At 38.1% G+C, this 27,934-nt stretch overlaps 1 protein-coding gene across 9 annotated transcripts in view; it reads right to left on the minus strand.

Annotated features, from left to right (window-relative positions):
• Nucleotides 1–27,934, minus strand: part of ATP8B4 (ATPase phospholipid transporting 8B4 (putative)) — a 258,876-nt gene that overhangs the window by 44,274 nt on the left and 186,668 nt on the right. For 8 of the 9 annotated variants that reach the window (XM_027096598.1, XM_027096596.1, XM_027096600.1 and 5 more), the window contains 7 exons: nucleotides 24,268–24,383; nucleotides 20,773–20,937; nucleotides 19,678–19,789; nucleotides 17,727–17,832; nucleotides 9,525–9,672; nucleotides 6,352–6,535; nucleotides 5,451–5,674 (listed from right to left, as the gene is read on the minus strand). In XM_027096598.1, coding sequence (XP_026952399.1) covers nucleotides 5,451–5,674; nucleotides 6,352–6,535; nucleotides 9,525–9,672; nucleotides 17,727–17,832; nucleotides 19,678–19,789; nucleotides 20,773–20,937; nucleotides 24,268–24,383 — 1,055 coding nt within the window. The remainder of the gene's footprint in view (nucleotides 1–5,450; nucleotides 5,675–6,351; nucleotides 6,536–9,524; nucleotides 9,673–17,726; nucleotides 17,833–19,677; nucleotides 19,790–20,772; nucleotides 20,938–24,267; nucleotides 24,384–27,934) is intronic. The other variant, XM_027096604.1, reaches the window with a different exon arrangement.

Consider the following 27,934-nt stretch of genomic DNA (forward strand, 5'->3'; position numbering starts at 1 on the left):
TATTTGAACAGGTTATAGTTGAAAACTTCCATAGTGTGGGAAAGGAAATAGCTAATCAAGTCCAGGAAGCACAGAGAGTCCCATACAGGATAAATCCAAGGAGAAATATGCCAAGAAACATATTAATCAAACTATCAAAAATTAAATACAAAGAAAATATATTAAAAGCAGCAAGGGAAAAACAACAAATAACACACAAGGGAATCCCCATAAGGTTAACAGCTGATCTTTCAGCAGAAACTCTGCAAGGCAGAAGGGAGTGGCAGGACATATTTAAAGTAATGAAGGAGAAAAACCTACAACCAAGATTACGCTACCCAGCAAGGATCTCATTTAGATTTGATGGAGAAATTAAAACCTTTACCGACAAGCAAAAGTTGAGAGAGTTCAGCACCACCAAACCAGCTTAACAACAAATGCTAAAGGATCTTCTCTAGGCAAGAAACAGAAAAGAAGGAAAAGACCTACAATAACGAATCCAAAACAATTAAGAAAATGGGAATAGGAACATACGTATCGATAATTACCTTAAATGTAAATGGATTAAATGCTCCCACCAAAAGACACAGACTGGCTGAATGGATATAAAAACAAGACCCATATATATGCTGTCTACAAGAGACCCACTTCAGACCTAGGGACACATACAGACTGAAAGTGAGGGGATGGAATAAGATATTCCATGCAAATGGAAACCAAAAGAAAGCTAGAGTAGCAATTCTCGTATCAGACAAAATAGACTTTAAAATAAAGACTATTACAAGAGAGAAAAAAGGACAGTACATAATGATCAAGGGATCCATCCAAGAAGAAGATATAACAATTGTAAATATTTATGCACCCAACATAGGAGCACCTCAATACATAAGGCAAATACTAACAGCCATAAAAGGAGAAATCGACAGTAACACATCATAGTAGGGGACTTTAACACCCCACTGTCACCAATGGACAGATCATCCAAAATGAAAATAAATAAGGAAACACAAGCTTTAAATGATGCATTAAACAAGATGGACTTAATTGATATTTATAGGACATTCCATCCAAAAACAACAGAATACACATTCTTCTCAAGTGCTCATGGAACATTCTCAAGGATAGATCATATCTTGGGTCACAAATAAAGCCTTGGTAAATTTAAGAAAATTGAAATCATATCAAGTATCTTTTCTGACCAGAATGCTATGAGGCTAGATATCAATTACAGAAAAAGATCTGTAAAAAGTACAAACACATGGAGGCTAAACAATACACTACTTAATAACGAAGTGACCACTGAAGAAATCAAAGAGGAAATCAAAAAATACCTAGAAACAAATGACAATGGAGACATGACGACCCAAAACCTATGGGATGCAGCAAAAGCAGTTTTAAGAGGGGAGTTTATAGCAGTACGATCCTACCTTATAAAACAGGAAACATCTCAAATAAACAACCTAACCTTGCACCTAAAGCAATTAGAGAAAGAAGAACAAAAGAACCCCAGTTAGCAGATGGAAAGAAATCATAAAGATCAGATCAGAAATAAATGAAAAAGAAATGAAGGAAACGATAGCAAAGATCAATAAAACTAAAAGCTGGTTCTTTGAGAAGATAAACAAAATTGATAAGCCATTAGCCAGACTCATCAAGAAAAAAAGGGAGAAGACTCAAATCAATAGAATTAGAAATGAAAAAGGAGAAGTAACAACTGACACTGCAGAAATACAAAGATCATAAGAGATTACTAAAAGCAACTCTATGCCAATAAAATGGACAACCTGGAAGAAATGGACAAATTCTTAGAAAAGAGCAATCTTCAGAGAATGAACCAGGAAAAAATAGAAAATATGAACAGACCAGTCATAAGCACAGAAATTGAAACTGTGATTAAAAATTTTCCAAGAAACAAAAGCCTAGGACCAGATGGCTTCACAGGCGAATTCTATCAAACATTCAGAGAAGAGCTAACACCTATCCTTCTCAAACTCTTCCAAAATATAGCAGAAGGAGGAACACTCCCTAACTCATTCTACGAGGCCACCACCACCCTGATACCAAAACCAGACAAAGATACTACAAAAAAAGAAAATTACAGACCAATATCACTGATGAATATAGACGCAAAAATCCTCAACAAAATACTAGCAAACAGAATCCAACAGCAGATTAAAAGGATCATACACCATGGTCAAGTGGGGTTTATTCCAGGAATGCAAGGCTTTTTCAATATACGCAAATCAATCAACGTGATACACGATATTAACAAATTGAAAGAGAAAAACCATATGATCATCTCAATAGATGCAGAGAAAGCTTTCGACAAAATTCAACACCCATTTATGATAAAAACCCTGCAGAAAGTAGGCATAGAGAGAACTTTCCTCAACATAATAAAGGCCATAAATTACAAACTCACAGCCAACTTCATCCTCAATGGTGAAAAACTGAAAGCATTTCCACTAAGATCAGGAACAAGACAAGGTTGCCCACTCTCACCACTATTATACAACATAGTTTTGGAAGCTTTAGCCACAGCAATCAGAGAAGAAAAGGAAATAAAAGGAATCCAAATTGGAAAAGAAGAAGTAAAGCTGTCACTGTTTGCAGATGACATGATACTATACATAGAGAATCCTAAAGATGCTACCAGAAAACTACTAGAGCTAATCAATGAATTTGGTAAAGTAGCAGGATACAAAATTAATGCACAGAAATCTCTTGCATTCCTATACACTAATGATGAAAAATCTGAAAGTGAAATCAAGAAAACACTCCCATTTACCACTGCAACAAAAAGATTAAAATATCTAGGAATAAACCCACCTAAGGAGACAAAAGACCTGTATGCAGAAGAGTATAAGACACTGATGAAAGAAATTAAAGATGATACAAATAGATGGAGAGATATACCATGTTCTTGGATTGGAAGAATCAACATTGTGAAAGTGACTCTACTACCCAAAGCAATCTACAGATTCAATGCAATCCCTATCAAACTACCACTGGCATTTTTCACAGAACTAGAACAAAAAATTTCACAATTTGTATGGAAATACAAAAGACCCCGAATAGCCAAAGCAATTTGAGAACGAAAAATGGAGCTGGAGGAATCAGGCTCCCTGACTTCAGACTATACCACATAGGTACAGTAATCAAGACAGTATGGTTCTGGCACAAAAACAGAAATACAGATAAATGGAACAGGATAGAAAGCCCAGAGATAAACCCATGCACATATGGTTACCTTATCTTTGATAAAGGAGGCAAGAATATACAGTGGAGAAAAGACAGCCTCTTCAATAAGTGGTGCTGGGAAAACTGGACAGGTACATGTAGAAGTATGAAATTAGAACACTCCCTAACACCATACAAAAAAATAAACTCAAAATGTATTAAAGACCTAAAGGAAAGGCCAGACATTATCAAACTCTTAGAGGAAAACATAGGCAGAACACTCGATGACATAAATCACAGCAAGATCCTTTTTGACCCACCTCCTAGAGGAATGGAAATAAAAAGAAAAATAAACAAATGGGACCTAATGAAACTTAAAAGCTTTTTCACAGCAAAGGAAACCATAAACAAGACCAAAAGACAACCCTCAGAATGGGAGAAAATATTTGCAAATGAAGCAACTGACAAAGGATTAATCTCCAAGAGTTACAAGCAGCTCATGCAGCTCAATAACAAAAAAACAAAAAACCCAATCCAAAAATGGGCAGAAGACCTAAATAGACATTTCTCCAAAGAAAATATACAGACTGCCAACAAACACATGAAAGAATGCTCGACGTCATTAATCATTAGAGAAATGCAAATCAAAACTACAATGAGATATCATCTCACACCGGTCACAATGGCCATCATCAAAAAATCTAGAAACAATAATTGCTGGTGAGGGTGTGGAGGAAAGCGAACCCTCTTGCACTGTTGGTGGGAATGTAAATTGATACAGCCACTGTGGAGAACAGTATGGAAGTTCCTTAAAAAACTACAAATAGAACTACCATATGACCCAGGAATCCCACTAATTGGCATATACCCTGAGAAAACCATAATTCAAAAAGAGTCATGTACCACAATGTTCATTGCAGCTCTATTTACAATAGCCAGGACATGGAAGCAACCTAAGTGTCCATCATCGGATGAATGGATAAAGAAGATGTAGCACATATATACAATGGAATATTACTCAGCCATAAAAAGAAACGAAATTGAGATATTTGTAGTGAGGTGGATAGACCTAGAGTGTGTCATACAGAGTGAAGTAAGTCAGAAAGAGAAAAACAAATACCGTATGCTAACATATATATATATGGAATCTAAGAAAATAAAAAAGTTCATGAAGAACCTAGGGGTAAGACGGGAATAACGACACAGACCTACTAGAGAATGGTCTTGAGGATATGGGAAGGGGGAAGGGTAAGCTGTGACAAAGTGAGGGAGTGGCATGGAACTATATACACTACCAAACGTAGAACAGATAGCTAGTGGGAAGCAGCCGCATAGCACAGGGAGATCAGCTAGGTGGTTTGTGACCACCTACAAGGGTGGGATAGGGAGGGTGGGAGGGAGGGAGACGGAAGAGGGAAGAGATACGGGAACATATGTATATGTATAGCTGATTCACTTTGTTATAAAGCAGAAACTAACACACCATTGTAAAGCAATTACACTCCAATAAAGATGTTAAAAAAAAAAAGAGGAAGGAAGAACAATTGAAGAAATCTCTAATGATCGTTATAGTTACCATTTCATTCTCAAGGACAACCTTTTTCTTCTGTTGCTGTTGTTTAAAATATTGATGCCATTTTTTATTCATAAATATATTTAAATGCTATAAGTCTTACATTTCACAGTTGATACCCAGCGTCAAAATTTTCCTGATATCCAAGATATGGGGTTAAGTAACCTTTAAAATGTAGTAACTTTTAAAAGTAGATATAAAAATAGAATCCTAATTTATGAATTTGCTAATTTTTCTTCCTTGCTACCAACATAACCTATGGATCAATTTTTAGCTGATGAATTGCTGTCAAACAGCCTTGAGGTCAGGGTAGCAATTCCTTCCCCTGATTTAAAATATTTACATTCAGTGTGTTGGGTGAGTGATCATCTTTCCAACAGATATGCCTCAACTTTTCTTATTAGTGTTTCCCAGATTCTGAATTAAAACTCTACATCAAGCTTACCTGTCATCATACCCAAAATTTCAATAAAAACTTTAAAATGCACAGGAAGGAGTCATCATTAGTTACTATGTAAATAAGCAAAAAATAAAACTCTAGCTAAATATATATTCTTCTTGGGCTCAAAGCTCAAGTCAACTATCCATTACATAATTTGTCACAGTGTCATTTATATTAGATATATAAAAATGATCTCTATTGATTAGTAAAGAGCCATGAACAACAGTCATCTACAATCCAGGGGATCGTATAAAAGAAAGAAACTTTTTTACCAACCTGGGCTGAGAAACCACAGAAGAAACCAAACCAGAAATGCACAAGTGTGAATGCAAAATTCTTATAGAAGAAATAGCGTAAGAATTTGCACATTCGGAAATAGGACCACCTTCCATGAACAAGGAGAAGCCTTTGGAGGTATCTAAACTGTGCAAATGCGTAGTCGCTGGCTAGGACTGCCTGCAGTCCTTCCTGGCCGCTGATGCCGACACCAATGTGAGCACCTACAAAGGAGAAGAGGGACAGTTTCACTCCCCAAACAAAGACACAACTTCTTTGGGGAACCTATCTCTCCTCTTTTTTTAATTTGTTTTTTTTATTTTTGGCCACACCACTTGGCTTGCGGTATCTTAATTCCCCGATCAGGGATCAAACCCGGGCCCCCAGCAGTGGAAGCACCAAGTCCTAACCACTGGACCGCCAGGGAATTCCCCTATCACTCTTCTTGTATGTTATTATTTATTCACAGAAACCCATAGCATTTATAATTTTTCCCATATATTATCTCATGAAACACTCATGATAGGTATTTATCCTAGTTTTTCAAAAGAGAAAATTACTCAGAAAGTTCAGTAACTTGAACAAAGTTTTACAATTTGTAAGTGGCAAAGCTGGGACTAAACCTTAGTGTTGGGACTGTGTATCTAATGTTCATTCCTCTACACCATAGCTACTTATTTCTCCAAACAGTGACCAATAACATAAATGATTTAGTTAAAGGTGTTTTCTTTTTTGTTTTTAATGAATGCTAATAATGGTGGATGAATTGAGCCCTAAAAGTATTAATTTCAGAAACACTGGGAAAATTAAATTGCAATGCAATCTCCATTTCATATTGCCAAGTGCTGAACCTGGGAGCTCCAGGTCTGCAGCACGCCCCGTTGAGCAAATGTCCCCTTACTTTTGATCATGCTGACGTCATTGGCTCCATCGCCTATGGCCAAAGTGACAGCATTTCTGTGCTTCTTCACCAGCTCTACTACTTGAGCTTTCTGGAGAGGGGTGACTCGGCAGCAAACCACAGTCTTACACATGCAGGCAAGTTCTAGAAGATCGTTCTTGACATCATTTTCTAGAGCATGGGCCTACGTTATTTTTTTTTTTAATCCACAATAGAACGAGAAATAATAAATGAGAGATGTCATTTGGGAAGCAGATTTCTTATTTCTCAGCTGATTTCTAAACAGTTTGATATACTTCAACAAGTCATTGTTGACTCAGGGCCACACAAACAACAAAAGAAAAGAGTATTGAACTCCTACTTAGTGCCAAGGAAGTTTACCATAAAAGTAAAAGACGCAGTGTCCTGTGTTTCTTCCTTGATACATTATCGTGCTGCATTGGAGAGATACAGTTGAATGCCGGAAAGGGTCCGGAATCCACTAAAATAAGGAAAAGCAAAGGCCAGAACCAATCCATCACCTCACCAAGTTTAGAATGAACTACAAAATGATGATTTGTCTGTTCTACATGATGACATTTTGGTTTCCTTTGCACTGTTGTTTTGTATATTTAGTGTTTCTTGTTGTGGTTGTTAATGTGAGAGCAAATGAGAAGCAGATGATCTGGAGATTAGCCCTTGAAGAACATAGCGACTGAAATCAAGAGAGGCCTGTGCAAAGGGTGGCATGCAACCTGTGTCTCAGACAGGGTTCCTCAGCCATTTACACCCTTGCACTTCTTAGACATACCAAAGAAGGACTGAAAAAGAGAACATAATCCTTTGTAATTAAGTACAATTTTTTTCTAGAAAACATCTCTACATTATTTAATAAACACATTAAAAGAAAACAGGAATCCACCTAAACTTTGAGTCATCATTATCTTTGAATGAATCTTTAGTGAGATGTTCACAGCCCATTCACACTCTGGCCCCTATATTCCTTTTGAGTCTGTCTTCTACCACCACCTTCAGGTTTACTCTTTACTCCTGTCAGGCCAAGTTGCTTGTTTCCATAATTTGGCAGGTTCTTTCTTGCCTTTGTGCCTTTGTACTTGCTGTTTCCTCTACCTGAAAACATCACTTCCTCCAGGAAGTCTTCCCTGATTTTCCCATGAGGAACTAAATGTGCTGCTTTGCCTCTATGCTCTCAAAGCACTGTGTCCGGGCTTCCCTGGTGGCGCAGTGGTTGAGAGTCCACCTGCTGATGCAGGGGACACGGGTTCGTGCCCCAGTCCGGGAAGATCCCACATGCCGCGGAGCGGCTGGGCCCATGAGCTGTGGCCGCTGAGCCTGCGCGTCCGGAGCCTGTGCTCCGCAACGGGAGAGGCCACAACAGTGAGAGGCCCGCATACCGCAAAAAAAGCACTGTGTCCATTCCTCCTTATAGTATTTGTCATACCACTGTGAGATTAGCTCTCACCAGATGACAATCCCTAAAACAAGGACTGTGTTCTCTTCACATCCTTATCCTCAGCCTCTAGCACAGTGACCTGGACATGCTTAATGAATGTTAATGGGATGAATGGAAGGATGGGTAAATGAGTATAAAAACATGACTCTAATGCAGAAAATTCTCGTGTCAAAGCCTACAATTCTTAGGGGAAATTGTGAGTTAGCTTTCTCAAATATAATTACCCTCTCTGAAAGAGAAAGTGTGTAACTGGCTGTCTTGCTCAGAATGGTTCCCATCTCTTTCTTTTCTTTTTTCTTTATTATCAACAAGTGAAAAACCTAGACACAGACTGTAAGAAAGAAAGACCCAATTACATTCTGCAAAGCATCAAGATTTGAGCAAATTGGAATCATGATTTTTTTAAAAAAAAACTGACCATACTAGTAGAAACACAGTCAATTCTCCTTAAATTAAAAATGACATTTCATGGTTTCATAAGCTTCAGGCTTTGAAGCTGAGGGGGTTCTTGAAGAGTGTCTATCTTAGCTCTTTCTTTCAACAGATTTAGAGACAGAGAGAGAATCTTGTGTGTTATCACCTTAGTACTCTAACTGCCCACACACTGGCCTCTTTGAGCCTGAGGGAAAGTCAAAGCACAAGTCATTAGGGACCCTTTCCCTATTGTGGTTGGTCCTGGGGCAATTCAGCTTGAAGACCACCAGCTCTAAGTCCCAGCTGACAGGCTTAGAATTTTCAGTTGCTGCTCATTTGTGCAAAGGAGAAGTTCGTGTCATCTGGACAAACTTTCAACTAAGCTTGGCCTGCAACTGAGCTCTGTAACTTTCCATGGTGTAGAAGGCAACACATCATTACGCCTGGAATCCAGCTGGATAACGCTCTAAGCACTAAGAACTAACAGACAGCTGATCACAAGGGGGGGAATACAATATACTCATTTCCAACTTCTTTTGTCCTCTAAGAAACTGTCTACAAGAAGATACGTTTATTTTCCAAACTCCCAAAAGTGGAAAATGATCATCAAAGCCGGAGAAAGATGTGAGATTAGCTCTTTGTGCATATAAATGATAATTTCACTGGAGTACAATCAGAGCTTTTGTTTTCTAAATTAGAAACTCAGAAGAGCTTTTGATATTTGTTCAAGATTTGGAACCTGAACTACATTAAAAGTACAATGCAAGTTTATTCTATTACGACAAGAACCAGATTTCCTAATCAAAGCAAATTGTTTGGCATCGCTCTAAAATGCTGCTATTTAGAAAGACCACTAGAGGTATCTTAATGGCAATAATTTGGTGTGGTAATTATATGAAGGTCAGGTTGCGCTCTGCAAATCACAAACATTAGCAAGAGCAATAATTGCAATACATCTATCCACTTGCATTATTTTAATTAAACAACAGGGAGCTGTGACACTCTCCCTCAGAAAAGCACTTAAACAGTACTGCTAAACGGTCTGTAGTCATTTAGACAAGATTGATATCCTCTGCATTCAGTATTTCTTCAGATCCTCCCCTTCACTGTGGTGGTTCAAGCAATAATGTATGAAATATATATTAGAAGTTTCCCTTTCCTTTGCAAACAGGAAATCAGTGCATATGCCCTATTTCTAGTAGTGTCATTTGTTTTGAATACACAAAAAAAGATTTCATTATGACAGCACAAAAGAAATGATTATTGGGGTGGAGAAAAAGGAACAAAAAGCCTTAAGCAAACTCACCAAACTGTGGCCATTTATGATTAAGGCATAATCCCCTGTTACGGTTTCTTCTACAACTGAGTCCAACTCCAGCGGCTGCTTTTTTTCAAAAACTACATGGCCATTGGAAAAACTTCTGTTTTGTCCAAACAAATTTTCCTTTGCTTTCCTTAAAGGAGAGGGGAGGAAGGCAAATCATAACAAAGTATACAGAGCATACCTATTAACTCTAAGGAGAGACTGGCCTAGAGGTAAATTCATTTCATCACTATTCAGACAGACTGCTGCATGAGATACAGTTTCAGTAAGCTAGCTGGATGATTCTTTGCGATGGGGATACCATAGCAAACTTGCAAATTCCAGGAAGTAGGAGGGTAAACATAAGGAAAACAGAATCATCTCGAACGTTTTAGATTACCTAAAAGCTAAATCATCATCTTGAGCTGGGCTTGAACAAGGGGCTCTTGATAAATTTGATACATAAGGTTACCTGAGCTTCATGGACTTAAGAACCACTGATCTGGCACCTGATGTTGTTAAACAATGGAAAGGGAAAGACTAAAGACAATTGATGAAATCTTCTAGGAATTCCAGGGAATTCTGTATATAAAATAAATTAATCAACTTGTAGAACAATGTAACATGATCCAACTTAAAACGGCAGTCTTCTGAGAAGCACATCTTTTAGAAGTTTGACAATAAAAACAAATAAAGGCGTTTACTGAATTGGCATAGTCATTATAACATAATGGAATATTTTAAGTGAAAATTGTACTCATCAGCCGAAACAATAGAATAAATCTTCTGGGAAAGACACTACAGACACCAAAGTGTAGAGGGTAGTTCCAAATGGAAACTCCCTCCAGTGTCCTAGATCTAATCAGCACTAGAATAACCCTGCCCACAACTCAACCATCTCTGCTGCTTAAGAGGAAGATCGTACTGTGACTTAACACCGTTAGAAGTGGCATTTTATTCTTCTCTTCAAAATGGAAAGACAATGCCTTTAAAGGAAGGAAAATTTCCTCTCCGAACCCCTTGGATGACAGGCTCTGAAGTAACATAGGGCAAGCTGACATGACTGCTAGAACTTTCAATCACAACCAGGGAACTACACAGTCGGCGCTCTGAAGTTGAGTGCCAAAGCCAGCCACCAACACTTTAGGCCACAACTAGCATATACGAAACAAGTGCCCAGGAGAGAATGGGGAGTGAGAGACAGGCCAGAAAATGGATGTTTTGTCTTAAAAGCAAAATGAAATGGTTCCCCCAAAGACTCATCTTATGTAGAAAGCATTTATTTAAATGTTTTTTTGCTGCGGTTCCTCTGAAAGAAGAGAATGTTCACATTACAAAAACAGTCATTTTAGCCCTCAGCTTTCTAATTATTTGAAATTGTAACACTAATTTGTTTACAAGTTTTTTTAAAAAAAACATCTTCTGGCTCAACATCTCCTTCTGCTGTCCAGGACCAAAATCACATCCTGCATTTAAGGAACCCAGAGAACCCAAAGGTTACATGCCCTTGGCTCCAGGGATGATATTATACGTTTTAGCAATCAGTTTGCAGAATCAAATAAAAAGATTTATAAAGTCAGAGTGCTATGTGTGAAGTTTAGGGAGTTAAGGAAGGGGGCGGGAGGGAGAACAGACATGAAAAAATCATTGTTTTAAGTGGGAGATACAGGGCTTTTGCATCAGATAATCATGTCAGGGAATCCTCCTCACACTCATGAAAATTTACAGTCCATATAATGAAGAAAGCAAGAGAGACAAGTTCCTCCAAAATGAACATTTCTCTGACAGTGTTGCAGAGCTCATAAATTAGGTCCTCAGAAAGCACCAAAGGGCAAACATCTCCTGAAGTTTCCTTTTCAGTAAAGTTCTCACTTGCTGTATAAATGACTCAAACTCTGTTTTCCCCCAGAGAATGAAAGCATTCCAAAGAAGGGTGAAGTTCATGAAAGTATTGGCTGAAATTCTATTTACTTAGGATTTTTTTCCCCTAAACTGTCTTCCTAACATCTCACATGAACCCTTTTCCGGGCAGAAAAGGGACAGTGTTTCCGGCTCTGCTTAAATCCCCACTGCACTCCCTCCAAACAGGCCAGCCCTTTGCCCATGCTCTATAGCTGTCATTTCTTTTTCTTCCTGGAACTTAGCTCTTCAAACACCAGCTGGTCCTCGCCAAACAATTTATTAGGAGGGAAAAAGCGACACATAACTCCCTTCGTGGAATATGAATTATACATTTTTGCAGGCATGATACACAATGCTTTACTACAGAATACAAGTAACAAATGCTAAAACAGAAGAGTGCCTGATTTTTCCAAGCTCTGTAATGAAGGGCAGTCTGTTACAATGTTGGCATGCAGAAAGGTATTATCGGTTGAGGCGACTTTGGCATTCACAGCCCCATGCCACCACAAACACAGCAAAGCACAGTTAGGCCCACGTTAGCTTACATGCAATCTATAAAGAAAAGAGATGGTAGGAGAAAGAGTCACTTTTTCAGTCTTAAGGCGCTCTATATTCAAACCTTAAAACGACCTGTTAGAAAATAGATGGAAACCATGACGTCATGTTTAGACAAATACAATTTTGACTTTGATATGAGCATTGGGCTTGAAACCTGGAGATCTGGCTTCAGGCCCAAGGTCTGCCTCTGATATCTCATATGCCCACAGCTGAGCTATCTGACCTCTAGCCACTTGATTAGTCAGTTACAGACCCAGGCGAGAACCCAGGTCTTCAAATTCCTAGCGCTCTGTCTACTGCACCAAAAGGTTTACACATAGTTAGCCACAGGCTGCCTCTAGGTTGGGAAAAAGGCATAGCACTAGAGCACCAGTTAGGGTAAAAGAGTACCCTGCCAACAGTAGAGAAAGGGAGAAAGTACATGAAATTTTGATGTCAAGCCCAAGTTTCATCCCTTATTAACTGTGTGACCTATAAGATACTCAACCCCTGAAGCGGTATCTTTATTAGAATCTAGGGGAATGATACCAGTGAATCACACTGGTTGATACCATTATGAAAGCTCAGGCAGCTGTACCAGGCTGTACTGGAAGGTCTCCAATATTAGTGAGTACTCTAAAATTTTACAATTTATGATAGAAACTAAACTTACTAAAACATTTTGCCGGGGTGACTAGAAATTGAGAATTAGGAACAAGGTGCAATTTGTTTGGCCTGCATAATGTCTAAAAAGAATCCGTATGAATTTATGGACAACGTGTTGTTCACCTTCACCAACGCCCCAAACATTCCATAATGCCTTGTACAGCCCAGATCACACAACTAATATTTCCTGCCTGGCCCTGGAGCCATTTGCATTTATGAACCCTGCTCATTCAAACAATAACTTTCCATCAAGTAGGTGTGCAAAAAATGCAATATGTATTTTGTTGATTAAAGAGGAAATGTCAGTTCCTAGGTATATCACTAGGATACTACTCAGAAGCAGTAGAGTCACTTCATGGTTTAATTAATTTTCCTAACAATAAAACATGTGCTCAATGCAACAAAAATGAAACATGTAATGGGTTTGCTTGTCAGCCCAAGCAAAATTACATCCTCAGTCTGCTTTTCTTTGGGCAGAAGACGTACGTATTGAAGAAATGTAATCAATGCAGTAATATTTGGAGAAAGCATAACAGGGTTTAATTGTAGATTTCTGGGCATGCCCTGAATACTAAAGCAGCTATGGCAGCAAAGTTAACCCAGGACTCAATGTGTCTAAAACATTTTCATGACATTAAATTTGAAACAAGCTGTATGCATGCATGATATGCATGAAACTTACATATCAATGTTTATGAAATAATTGAAACATATTTGACAGGTTTAAATATGAGCATTTAGGTCATTTCCTCCCAATAGTTACTATCACTTAGACCCTCTTCCTCTGATACTTCTTTTTAATGTTTTTGCATGAAAAAGCAAAACTCTAACCCACTGAACTCAAAGGTGTAACACAAGAAAATTGAGTGGTGTAAATTTATCATTTCAATATTTCATCCCCAAAGCCATGGGTTTAGATATAAGTGGCCAAGATTAGGATATAGAGAGCAGCACCTCCAGTAATAACTTTTCTTGGATGCTCTTTTTTCCCCATAACATAAAGCAACTGTATACTATAAATGTATTGATTCTTCTCATACAGAATTTTCTATCATTCATTGCCTCTCTGTTGTAGAGTCTCAGAATGGGGTAATCTCCAAATCTGAATTGAAATAAACATTATTTGCCAGCAAGTTAAACAAGGTGGCCTCAAGAGTCCTGAAAGAATTAGTCTAGATGGAAAATCTTTACTTTTTTCCCTCCTCACTAAAAAAAATGGAGATAATCTTTTGGCTTTTTTCCTAATTGTAAAAGTATTGTATGGACACTATTACAACTTCAGATAACACAAAGAGCCATAAAGAAGAAAGCAAACATGATCCATAATTGTATCACCAAGAGAGAACAACTGTATGTATATGTTCTCAAGAACTTGATGTGGAGGTAGGTAGGTAGATATGGATATAGATGTATAGTGTTTTATACGTATACATACATAGATACATATATACTTTTTTAAAAAAATGGATAATGTTATGCATGAAATTTCATAAACTCCTTTTTCACTTAAATATATCGTGGACATCTTCCAATGTCAAAAAACACATAATCACTTTTAAGACTGGATAGTATCTCACTCCATCTATATATCATAGTACTTAACAAAATCCCTGTGGCTGGGTATTTGAGCAATTTCTAATTTTCTATTATCATAATCGATGCCACAATATGTATGTATGTATACAAACACACACACGTACACACACACATACATTTGTCCATTTATTTTTCTTAAGGACAATTCCTAGAAGTAAGAATCATTGGGTCAAAACTGTGCACATACATAATTTTGAAATATATTGCTAGTTCACCGTCTAGAAAGTTTCTACCAACTTACACTCCCAACAACAGTATATAGGAATTCATATTTCTCCACATTCCTTCCATGTAATGACAGTTATGTCACCTACTTAGTCAACCACATGTGGCTGGATAAAATCTTGAGAAATTAACTTCGGTTCCCCACCCCTTGCAATTACCACAGCCACCACAGGTGACCCTCTCTGTTTACTCAGAAACATACCTTGCCTCGGGGGATCTGACAGGGCCAAATACAGAGAAAACAAAAGAGTCAAGATTGACTCTTGACATAGCAGCATTGTCATCCTGAATTCCAGCAATCTGGAATTCCACTCATTGGGCTTTTTGAGAGGGAAGAGAAAAATTTCTTCAAGTGTCAAAAAACTAATCCTTAAAGGAATCAGGGCATAAACTGTTGCCCTAAGCAACAGACTAGAAAAAAATGACTCCTTTTCTCCATTTCCCATCCAGCCTAGAGGAGAGGGACTTTGAAGAGGTTAGATGCTCGTGAATCACTAAAAGAAGCCTGGGTGCTGACCCACACCCTGGACTGGGAGTGGATAATGGAATTCTCAGATAAGTTTTTGGGAATCTGAGTATGGACGCGTTGCCACTGACGCATGGTGACATGGAGGGTAGTAGAAGAAAGAGAGGTAACCATGTGAGAGCACGTCTCAGACACAGAGAGGTAAGGAAGAGCCCCTAAACTTCCATGTTTCCTCAGGAGGATGCGGAAGTCAGCCAACAGGGACAGCCAGCAACCCAGAGACCAGAGACCAGACAGGGACACAGAAATGGGAAGTGCCAGAGGCCACAGGATAGACGCTGAGGATCAGTGACAGGTAAGGCAATTGCACATCCTAGACGTGAACTAAATTTACCCAGAGTGCCTAACTTAATTGTTCTGTCATCAGGCAGAAAAGGGGTTCAAGTTCAGTTTTAGAAAATTTAATGAGCTTCTCTTCTTGCACAGCTCAGTGTATTCCAGGCTGTGAAGTCAGACAAGCTAGAAATGACAGAGCCTCCTTCTGCATCTCTTCGCATCAAGTCGAATTCCAACTCCTATCCATTCTACCTCCGAAACAGCTATCAATTTCATTCCACTTTTTCCTTGCCCGTTCTTACCACCTCGCTGCCTTAGTTCAGCCCTCATCATCCCTAAACTTGAGTATTGTATTCCAACAGCTTCCTCATCCATCTCCCCATCCCATTCATTTTCTGTCAAACATACTCCATCTATCCTGCCACTACAGTGTTATTTCTAAAGTGCAAAATTGGATTTGTCTCTTTTCTGCTTAGAAGTCCTCTCCATCCATCCAGTACCTTCAGGATAAACTATATTCACTTTGGCTTATCACTCAATCTATCACCACTTCATCTCTGAAAAATTATCCCCGCCCATAACTCTGTAGTACACTCCAGCTACAACTTGACAGGTTGCTCCTGGAATATAACATATCTTTCACATCTGTATGCCTTTGTGCGTGCTGTCCCATCAACCTGCAATATTGTTATTCAATGTAATCAACAGAGGAAGAGGATCCATAAAATTTGTAATGGGAGTCAGCATGTTGTTTTCAGTATCTTAAGAAGGTTAATGAAAAGTATAGAATTTTCTATGATAAGAACGTAGAGACTCCCTAAGTTTTTAAAGTTTTATTTTCCTTTCAGCTACCTTACATCAACCTGGTGTAAAAAACTGCTATATCACACTGGTTAGAAGCTGTGACTGAAGATTATGTGTGTCTTTGCCAAATAAAAATTAGGAAATCTAATTAACTGTGACTGATATAATTTTATTATTATTATTGATATGATTTTAATAATAGACTCCGTAGGGTCTATTGGGGAAATATTTTTAAAAATTAGTCCTTTTTGGTGGAAAGATTGAGAACAATGGCTGAAGAAAGAGGACGAGAGGAAGGGAGGGAGTGGAAAGAGAGGAGGGAAGGCAAGAAGGATGCTCATTGAATAGCCATAAAGCTTTATGTTCTTACATTAATCCCCCAAATAAAATAATTTATAAGGTAGGTATTTGTGCGATTTCCCATTTTACAAATGAGGAAACCAAACAAAGAGAGGTTGAATAGCATCTCAAAAGTCACTTAGCCAGCCAGGAGCACGAAGACAAGATTCCAACTTGGCTCCAGTTAACACAGAGCCTGTACTCTTCCTCTTACACCTGCTCTCTCTCCCTGAAATCCATTCTGCTCTAGTTGCTAACCTGGTGTCTGACCTCAAGTGAAGCAGCCATGTGCCTCAACGACTGCACTTTTTATATTAGCTATTTAAGGAGAGTAAGAATACACCCAAGGTGTGTTTAGAGAGACACGTGACACGTGAGTGGGTGCACAGGCTCCGGGGCCACGCTGCCTAGATTCAACCCCAGCTGAACCACTGACTGGCTGTGAAACTTTGGGCACATTACTTACCCTATGTGTGTCTCAACTTCCTAATCTGTAAAACAAGGTTAATGATAACACCTTCCACTGGGTTGCTTTGAGAATGGAACAAGAGAATACATGTCTACTGCTTACCATAGGGTCCCAGGCACTATCTCAAAGCATTTATCAATAGGCTCGTTAGAATCTTGATCTGTTTACATCTATCCTCCTTCAGCAAGAGTTAAATTCCCCCCAAAACAAAAAGTCATTTAAAGAAAAAGATTTTCTTGAGGTAAAAATTTTAATTACTATTAATTATTAAATAAATTGTTAATATTTTCCCAATAGACCCTATGGACTCTCTTGTTAAACTTATAGAAATAATAATAATAAAATTATGTCAGTAATCATGAGATTTCCCAACTCATATGCAGTCTCCAGTCATAGCTTCTAACCAGCATCATACAGCCATTTTCTACAGTGAGTAAGGCAATGTAAAACGGTTGGGAGAGTTCATCTATAAGTATCAAGTGGGGTAATGACAGTTAAGGCTTCCTTTCTTTTCAAAGTTCAGGAACAAAAGTTAAACGATGGAGGCACGTGAAGGAAGCCCATTGTGCCCCACTGCTGTGCTGAGGTGGCTGTGTTAGCCCCTCGAGACTGTAGCAAAAGCGGCAAAGCAGTTGGCCTCGAAGCCATTTGGCCAGACCCAGAGTGGGCTGAGTTTAGAGAAGCTCCTACCAGCGCCAGCAAGCAAAAATTGTTATAAGACAGCACTGTTTGAAGTTCTGGGGAAACAATTAGGCAGACTTTTAAAATGTTCTTCTTCAAAGGGGATTTTCCTCTTTCTCAACTATCAGATTTTCCTTTCCCCTCCCCCTCCCTCTGTTCCTTTCCTCCTTCCTCTAGCACTTACCTGAGTTCTTCTCTGACCTCCACAGCTGTGTTCCCTGCTATGATGAACACGTCATGCATGTCATCAGTCAGCATGTTGCAGGCATAGCCAATATTGATGGCAGTTTCTGATACATAATAAAGCCGACTTCAGTTAGAACATTACTTAATAACGTAAGTACCTTTTCATAAAAGTTTTGAGGCCCTTGCTCTATTTCCTTATAGCCTACAGGCCTCCTTAACTTCAAAGAGAGCATGATCGGTGAGGAAATACAAGAAGCCCAGGGAGAAATTCAAAGATTTGTTAAATCCATGGAGAAATAGCAACATCTGTGAATCCTCAGCATTCTCATCTAGTTTTTAAAAAAACTTTTTGATTCCCAAAATGAGTACTCATGAAAATATCCCAAGATCTTGTGATTAGTAAAATGTATACATTTAAAAAATTTTACCAGAAGTCTCAAATACTGCCTTTAGAGAGCTGAAATACTAAACTTAGCTATTATTCAATCTGATATAATAGACAAATTGAAAAAAAACTCACAAAAAGTTTAGTTGAACAGCAAAAATGATCTTACAAAATTTTTTAGTTCTTCCACATGCAACATTGCCATATTTCCATTAAGTGAATAGAAATTTGGATTTTGGCTATCACCTCAAAAAAAACCAGGACTGCTGCTACTAGATAACTAGAGTATTACATGATATTGACTAGACCTTCCTCTAATTTTGTAGAAATGGAGCCTAGGATAGTTAAGTACCCCCTTTCATCTGCAATATAATCATCTGATTCTAATTTTACTGAGTCGTTAGACTTCAGCGAATTCTATAGAATCATTAGGTCTGTCCTAAGTCAAGGAGGACAATTGATAAAACCTCACAATGTCCTTTGTAGAAACCGCAGAAATGAAAGCTAAACAGTAAACTTGTGGATGTTCATAACTAATTGAACAGCTGTACCCATTGATCAACATCAAACTCTAGGAAGTCTAATAATACAACACAGAGCTCGACTCTCTATGGTTTATCTTTTGTAATCAGTGATTTGAGTAAACATATAGAGAACTGATTTATCATATCTGCAAATACTCCAATGTTCTAAAAAAGTTAGATAGAATCTTAAAAACATGTGTGCCACTTAACTGAATATTTCTGGTCCACTGATGGCCCAGCAGAAAATCATTTTTCTTTTTCTTTTTTTTTTTTTAAGCAGGGCTCAAACCTGTATCCCCTGCATTGGCAGGCAGACTCTTAACCACTGCGCCACCAGGGAAGCCCAGAAAATCATTTTTGTTTTAACCACTGCTAGCAATAGATCCAAAATGTATTGATCCCCTTTTCTTTCTTAGGAAACACAGTATTCTGAACATAATGACTCTTTCTCTGATGACTTGGCATATTGTCATGCCTGAAAGTGGGTCAGCTCTCCTTGTACAACTGCATGGGCAGTCCTGGAATCAGCCAGGTTGCACTGGTACAGCTGTGGTAGTTGTTAAAATACCAAAATATTTCCATACCAGCTGATAAACAGCTGCTTCCTTGAGACTCTCCAAAGCCTACCCCTCCTCTAAGAGTCCCAAACCTTCCTACCATGAAGAAACTAAAGAAGTAATGCTGAGGTCTCCAATGTCCTGCTTCAGAGCTGTGCCACTCCCTCTCCTAACCAGGAGCAGTGCACATACAAACCAATAGTTCAACATTTTTAATACCATTGTTGCCTACGGGTATAACTATTATTTTTAAGAGGCAATTGAGCTGAAACTCAACTGGCCGCAGGGTATACTATAGAAGATATTTTGTTAGTTTGATAGTAAATTCTTGCAATATATGAGCTTTCCTTTTTTGTATTTCAACTCTTTCCTATGCGGAGGACCGGGCAAATGTCTCCTTAATTAAGCTTTCTGGTTAATTAAAATTTTACCGCAGAAATTATTGCCCCCTTGTCAAAACATCATCATCTATTTTCAAATTACCTTGTTTGTCTCCTGTTAGGACCCAGATCTTAATATTGGCTAGTGATAAGCTTGTAACCGTTTCAATAACACCCTCTTGTAACTTATCTTCTACAGCAGTTGCACCTAGTAGCTTCATTAAAAAAGAATACCTCACGTTAATGCATGCAAAAAATACCCATAACATCCACAGCTTTCAATCACAGAGTTTAGAGGTCAAGGGACATGAATTGAAGATGGAGCGTACGATGCGCTGATATAACAAGCATCCTATTATGTACAGAGGTGGGCTGGGAAGGACCCTAGAAGGAGGTTCCCTAATCAAGGCAACTGATGGGCATTCCAATTAGGGCAGAGATCCTGGGAGTTAGAATTTACATGAGGGATCTGATATGCTCAGATAACATATTAGGATAATATGATAATATGGACTTCTAAGGACTTAAGAATCCCCCCAGTTATATTAACATGGAAGGGTACAAAGGAGAGCCCTCATCTCAGAGTCAGGATCACAAAAAAACTAGAGCCATTCTCTTAAATTAACAAACCATCAGATGCCATAAACTAAAAAGTGAAGGTTCTTGTGCAACATTTCATCCAAAGATGAGCAAGGTGTGCTCCCTAATGCCTCACAATAGCTAAGCATTCTGGCCACTAGGGCCTCAGGGAAGAGTGGTTTCTAGAATATATCACACTCTGGACAGTACAGATATCATCAGAATCTCATGGGTCTAGGATGGTTTACAGCTACAGCCCCACTCTTCATGGCAAGTTTCCCTGCTCTAAAAAGGTGGGTTATAAAGCATGGAGGAAAAAAAAAAAAAACACACATACCATCAAACAAAACATGACATACCAGAGGCTGACAAAGAATAGGGAGTCTACTACCTTCTACTCTTGGGGGACTTCCAATTGCACAAGCTACTGTTAATAGAAATAATCCTCTGGCCACATGTGGCAAGCTCAAAGTCAACATATAAAGCATGATTCATTGTTTGAAAGAGTAACATCTGCTGTGTGCAAGATGATTTAGCCAATGGATTATTCCCATGCTAGATCTCTAAACACATATTATCCCTTCTGTAAACACAAACCATCATGCTTCTAAACTCATACCATCAAATCCCTTTCGATTTCTTCATACAGCCCTGCTATCCGTTCATCCCTCTCATCTACGGCAGCGTTTGCATCTTCAAGCATCTTGTGCCACTCTTTGAAGTACTTGTCATCCAGATCTCTGTACGCGATGGCCAAGGTTCGAAGGCCTTCTCCTGCAAATTCCTGCCAGGGCAGACGGAGACTTAGGAACCATCCCAAAGCAATAATCACAGCAATAAAACAACAATGACAATAATAGGTAAGAAGTTTTGCACTCAAATTTATTTTATCTCAAGAGCACTACTTATTCATCCTGACCTCGAACTTTCTAATCCCCTTGGAAAGGGGAGATGATATTTTTATTTTGTGTCTTTTTTGGTTGAAACATTCAAGGGACCTAGCATTCCCCCTTAAGACTGCTGAAATGCCCTCTGAAGGGTCCTAGTTGAGAGGTGATCAATGGTGCCCATGACTTGAGATAACAATTTGAAGCAACATATTCGTTTCTAACCTATCCCCTGCCTGAAGGAAGCACTGCTGGCAATGTGAGGGACCCAGCCTGTTTCAGGGCCTATGGCCCTTGGCTTTTAGGGGAGAAGAAAGAACCCTCAGAGGAGCCATAGCTCTCAAATCAAAGGTAGGAGGCTCTCTCAAGGGGCTGCAGCATGACATCTCACCAAAATCTTGTCACCTTCCTCCTAATAATACAGCCACATCTAAAATTAACTCTGTCCTACTTGAGTTTATGTTTGAAATTTTCCATAATAAAATACATTTATTCAATAATAGATGAATAAATAGATGTCAGGTGATAGAAATTTAAGGATATAAATTAAAGTTATAATAATAACTCTAGGGGAAAAGTGAGAGAGAAAGGCAGAAAAGTTTAATATAAATGCTCACTTCTGGGAAGTAGTACTAGAAATGGAGGCTGACTTTTACTTTTCAACCTAGAACTTCTGTAAATCTTTTTTTGCTATATTAAGGCCTAATTTTAATAATAAAACTGTTTGAAAGTTTAAAGAGACAGTCAAGTCCAGTTAGTTTTTTAAAAAATCATTATTTTTCTAGAAACTATTTTCTATGGAGTTAGTATTTAATAATAGGTCAAATTTATCAGAGGATGATACTCTTCATTTAGTGTCTCAGGAAGCCAACAATCTTAAATTATACCTCTAGTGCTTTATGCCTCTAACATGAAAATAAATAAATAAAAATAGGAGGCTGGTAGTTGCTAAGTGTTTCACACAGCTGCAATAGCTAGAAACATATGTTGAATGCTTGGGGAAATGCTAAAAACCTCCCACTTTGCCTAGGCCTCTGGTGGTCATTTTATGGGCTTCCACACTGAAAGCGTTTTCATAACCATTTCTGCTCCTTTGGGCACTGCCACAGAGCATGTCTTCTCTGTTGTGTTCTGGCTTATGAGACAGACACAGGTTTGCAATCAAGCATATATTAAACCATGACACACCCTAATTAGGTAAATGGAAAGAAAAGTCAGTGCATACTGCGGTGATGTGGTTTAGCCCAGAGAGACCATGAGAAAAATTATCCAAATTTATCTCGTAGGCAGTTGGTAGCACTTTGGATATTGCAATCACATTGTACAAGCCCTCCTCCAAGACCACCACTGGGTCCCCTACTGATCTGAAAATCTAGTTACTGCCTTTTATAAGGATCTTTTGTCCTCTTAATTTGCACAAACACTTCTTTGACTTTAACTTTTGTTTTTTAACATCTTTATTGGAGTATAATTGCTTTACAATGGTGTGTTAGTTTCTGCTGTGTAACAAAGTGAATCAGCTATATGTATACATATATCCCCATATCTCCTCCCTCTTGCATCTCCCTTGCAACCCCACTGGGCATTACAGTGCCTTTCTCTTTGTTCTGCACAGCAGTGAATCAACTCTAAGATGACACTACAAAAGGGGACAGATGATTTAAGTTATTTAATTAGTGCACGAAACACAAGTTGAATTCTAAATGAACACTTGAACAAGGTCGTTTCCTATCATTAAACAGTTCAAAAATCAATAATTAAATATAAATTTAAAACCGCAGAATTTAGAAGTCAAAATGAATAAAGTGAATGAAGCGAAAGCAAGTCAAATTGATACTACCTGGAAAATAAATCTTTTGCATAGAAATATAAAAAGATCAAATTTGGCTTCCCATACTTTAGCATGAAAATCCAGGGCCTTGGTGTTTGAGCAATGGCAAAATCAAATACTTATGATTCCAATGTTGTTTCCATAAAAAAAAAAAAATTAAAAGACCATGCTAGCCTTCTGGAAAAGATTAAAAGAAAATCAAGAATGCTCTATTGGAAAGACAAAAACAATAGCTATGTTTGTAACCAATATTACCAGACCATCATTCTTTAAACTTAAAGTCAGCCAGAGTTTTTTTATTTGTTTGTTTGTTTGTTTAAAGATTCAGGGAATGTTTTATATTAAATATACGGCTTGGCAAAGAAAATGAATCCTCAATAGTTGTTTTCTTTCTTTTTTTGGAAGTTTAAAAAAATTTTAAATCTTTTTTTAACATCTTTATTGGAGTATAATTGCTTTACAAAGTTGTGTTAGTTTCTGCTGTATAACAAAGTGAATCAGCTATACGTATGCATATATCCCCACATCCCCTCCATCTTGCATCTCCCTCCCACCCTCCCCATCCCACTCCTCAATAGTTTTTTAAAGGAGAGAAACCAAGGAGGAAATAAGAGTTTTGAGCAATTGCCCTTACATTTCATATTGGGTTAAACAGAACCTCAAACAGATAGAGAGAGCCTTGAATCTCATATTTAAATCAAATAATGTTCATATTAATTCATAGACCCTTACTCTTTTGCAAAAAAAAAAAAGGTGTGCCAAAGACCATCCCTGCTCCCTTTACAAAGCTTTTGGAAAGAAACTATGCATAGTCTTAGGATATATGCATTTGGTAACTTCAACCTAGGGAACACTAGTGACTCATCATGATTTATGACCTGAATAAAAGAACCCTTAGAGGAGAAAGTTGGCTACAGAGATTATTTCCCCCTCACCATATAAACACGACCCTGAACTATTCCCTGGAGGTAACCATAAGAGATTCCATTAGTACCAGACACATCAGAAGCCAAGGGAAAGCAACCCTCCTGTTCCTCTTCCCTAAACCAGTCCAGTCACCCAGTGAAACAGTCCCCAGCTGTAGGGAAGTTAGAGCAGGTTACCCTTGGGGTCTTGAGTCTTCTGGCCGGAGTTCAGGAGCCCACACTCAGTGGCTACTTCTCAGCTGCTGTGTGTTAATCCACCTGCGGTGAGACCGACCAGACTCTCAGCAGGGTAGGGGGTAAGTCCACGTGCCAGCTTCTAAACATTCACTGGCACAGTTTCCTGTGGAACCGTTCTTCACATGCTTTCTATTTCAGAAGTCAGATCATTTAACTGATATTTTAAAAATAAGACCTAACCATAGGAAGCAGCCAAAGGGCCACCGTGCTAACCTTATGACAGAGGCACTTACACTGAGATGGTCTGACGTCAAGGTCAGGAGGTCTTCGTTGGATGGATGAAGTCTTTCAAACAGAATAGTGTCTGCTCCTTTGGAATAAAGCTTTATCTGTCCTTCTGGGTTTCGAACTGAAAGAAAAGTTGGGAAAGTAGATTATATTCGGTGAAATCCATCAAAACTTGACTGTCCCTGGGCTCTAGCCAGGCAAGTTGGAAATGGGCATGTTTTAGCCACTAGTAAAGTATTCAGTGCCTTTGGTTAAAAGGTCATTACCCAAGTCACTTGGCTTTACTCCTGTTTTATTAACTTAGAAATATTCTATCTACAGGAAAAAGTGTTTTCATTCTGATGTGTACAGCCTTGTTATTTTCCTTGACTACTATTTCTGAAGGGCTGATACATTTAAATTAAGCCTTTTTTATTGAGCAGAACTGAGAGCTTTTTTTTGCCTGTCTCCTAATGTGAAATTCAAGACTGACTGTAGGAATCAGCTATCAGTGTCATGCCAAATGATCTCCATATGGAACTCTAGCCATTCAAAGCCATGGTTTATGCATTAGTTCGCAGTCCTTGCTGACATATTTCTTCACCCCCTTTACTCCTTGGAAAAGCCCTTTCATTCTTGGGTCACAATCCTGGCTACAAGCACACTTCACAGGGGGCTTTCAAAATTAAAGTTTCTGTCTTCCTCCCACAGGAAGTCTGTATTAGTAGGGCTGTGTTTTTAACCTGCCCCCCAGGTTTGGGAATGACAGCCTTGACTAGGCTCCAATCCCTCATCTCCAGTCCTTGTGCCCACCCCTGGCTGTTGCACATATTGCTGTCAGACAAATCTTTCTTTAAGCTAATCTTTCCTTAAGCCTACCTTTGCAGGCTTGGTCTTACAGCTTGGCAGACACCAGACACCTAATTATTTATTGAATGAATGAATGACATAGTAATGTATTTCTCCCCTACTATTTCTGAAGGGCTGATACAATCTAGGACAACTGCCTGTGTCACAACTTCATGGTCTGAACACTGACCCTCACAAGCTTCACTGAGTCAAAGATTATTACATGCTTTCCACTCAATTATACCTTTTCTCTAAAAACAGAATGCCTCAAAACAGATGAACATAAATATTGACTACTATTAGTTTAAGAGGATACAAAGTTTAGAGCTTGATTTAAAAGAATATAAATACCATAGTACAATAAATTACTTTTCCCTCTAATCTTTTCTTTAATTGAAGTATAGTTGACATACAACATTATGTGTTACAGGTGTACAAAACAGTGATTCACAATTTTTAAAGGATATACTCCATTTATAGTTATTATACAATATTGGCAATATTCCCTGTGCTGTACAATATATGCTTGTAGCTTATTTTATACATAATAGTTTGTGTCTCTTAATCCCTACCCTTAAATTTCCCCTCCCCCTTTTCCTCTCCCCACTGGTAACCACTAGTTTATTCTCTATATCTGTGAGTCTGCTTCTTTTTTGTTATATTCACTAGTTTGTTGTATTTTTAAGATTCCACATATGAGAGATATCATATAGTATTTGTTTTTCTCTGACTTATTTCACTTAGCATAGTACCTTCTAAGTGCATCCATGTGGTTGCAAATGGCAAAATTTAATTCTTTTTTATGGCTGAGCAGTATTCCATTGTATATACCACAAGATATATACCACATCTTCTTTATCCATTCATTTGTTGAGGGACACTTAGGTTGCTTCCTCTAATCTTTTGTTTTTTTAACATCTTTACTGGAGTATAATTGCTTTACAATGGTGTGTTAGTTTCTGCTTTATAACAAAGTGAATCAGCTATACATATACATATATCCCCATATCCCCTCTCTCTCGCGTCTCCCTCCCACGCTCCCTATCCCACCCCTCTAGGTGGTCACAAAGCACCGAGCTGATCTCCCTGTGCTATGCGGCTGCTTCCTACTAGTTATCTATTTTACATTTGGTAGTGTATATATGTCCATGCCACTCTCTCACTTCTTCCCAGCTTACCCTTCCCACTCCCAGTGTCCTCAAGTCCATAGTTCATTCTCTACGTCTGTCTTTATTCCTGTTCTTCAGAACCATTTTTTTATTTTTAGATTCCATATATATGTGTTAGCATATGGTATTTGTTTTTCTCTTTCTCACTTACTTCACTCTATATAACAGACTCTAAGTCCATCTACCTCACTACAAATAACTAAATTTTGGGTTTTTTTATGGCTGAGTAATATTCCATTGTATATATGTGCCACATCTTCTTTATCCATTCATTTGTCGATGGACACTTAGGTTGCTTCCATGTCCTGGCTATTGCAAATAGAGTTGCAATGAATATTGTGGTACATGACTCTTTGAATTATGATTTTCTCACTTCCTCTAATCTTTAATGACCCTTAGTCAACACTTAATCTAATCCAATTTCCTCCTAGCTTGAATAGATGTAATGCACCCTGGAAAATGTTTTTTATTGGGATTTGTCTAGGGCTTGTCTTCTCTTCTAAGACCCGTGGTCAACTTTTATAATTTCCAGAACATTTAATCCTAGAAAAGTCTGTCTCTTTCTTTTCTTATACAACAATCCAATTTAATAATTTCCCCCATATTTTCTCCCTCCCATTACCAGAGCTATAAAGGCAAAGTGTATATATCCCACATTTGCCAGTATGACTTCTCTATGACTGTTTATTTCTTATAGTCCAAGGTAGGATATTGGTTCTCAAACTTTTCGGTCTCAGACCCCTTTACACTCTTAAAACTTCATGAGGACTCCATATAGGTTCTATCTATCAATATTTACCTCATTAGAAATTCAAACTGAAAAATTTTATTGTATCAATAGTCTTAAGACATTAATTATATTACCAAAAGAGTAATTATTATAATAACAATAAACCCATTATATATTTACATAAATAACAATTCTATGAAAAATAACTATATTTTCCAAAACAAAAACACTTAGTTTGGGGAGGGGCATTGTTTCATATGGTTACAGATATCTTTATTTTATTTTATTTTTTTTTGGCCATGCCACATAGCATGTGGGATCTTAGTTCCCAGACCAGGGATTGAACCCACACCCCCTGCTTTAGAAGTGTGGAGTCTTAACCACTGGACCACCAGGTAAGTCCCTTACAGATCTCTTTAATGTCTAGCTTAATAGAAGACAGTTAGATTCTCATATCTGCTTTTGCATTCAATCTGTTGTATTATCACATGTCCTGTGGCTTTTGTAAAGCTCCACAATATATTCATGAGAAAAAAATTGAAAGACGAATAATATTAGTATTATTATGAAAATATTTTTGTCCTTGTGCAGCCTCTGAAAAACTATCAAGTTTTCCTAGGGTTCCCCAGACCACTCATTGAGAACCACTGGTCTAGGGAAATCACAGACCAATCTTGATTTGTGCAAATCCCTCACCATCTCTTTGTCTCAGTTTCTACTTGTGAAAAGGAGATGTTTAAACAACCTAACTTCTAAGGTCTTTCTAGATCTACAATTTTCTGATTTAATAAAGATTTTCCATATCTGCTGCCTTCTCTTAACCCAGCATTAGCCCCTTTAAATTTTGAGTTTATGTAAACCCAATTTCATGGAATCCTGTTTAATTTTACTCACTAAACATTTCCTTTGGCAGCTCAGCAAGTTTTATATCCCTTTTCATTCAAG

Source organism: Aethalodelphis obliquidens, unplaced genomic scaffold (genome assembly GCF_003676395.1).
Source record: "Aethalodelphis obliquidens isolate GAN/ISIS:26980383/991018 unplaced genomic scaffold, ASM367639v1 scaffold105, whole genome shotgun sequence".
Lineage (NCBI taxonomy): Eukaryota > Metazoa > Chordata > Mammalia > Artiodactyla > Delphinidae > Aethalodelphis > Aethalodelphis obliquidens.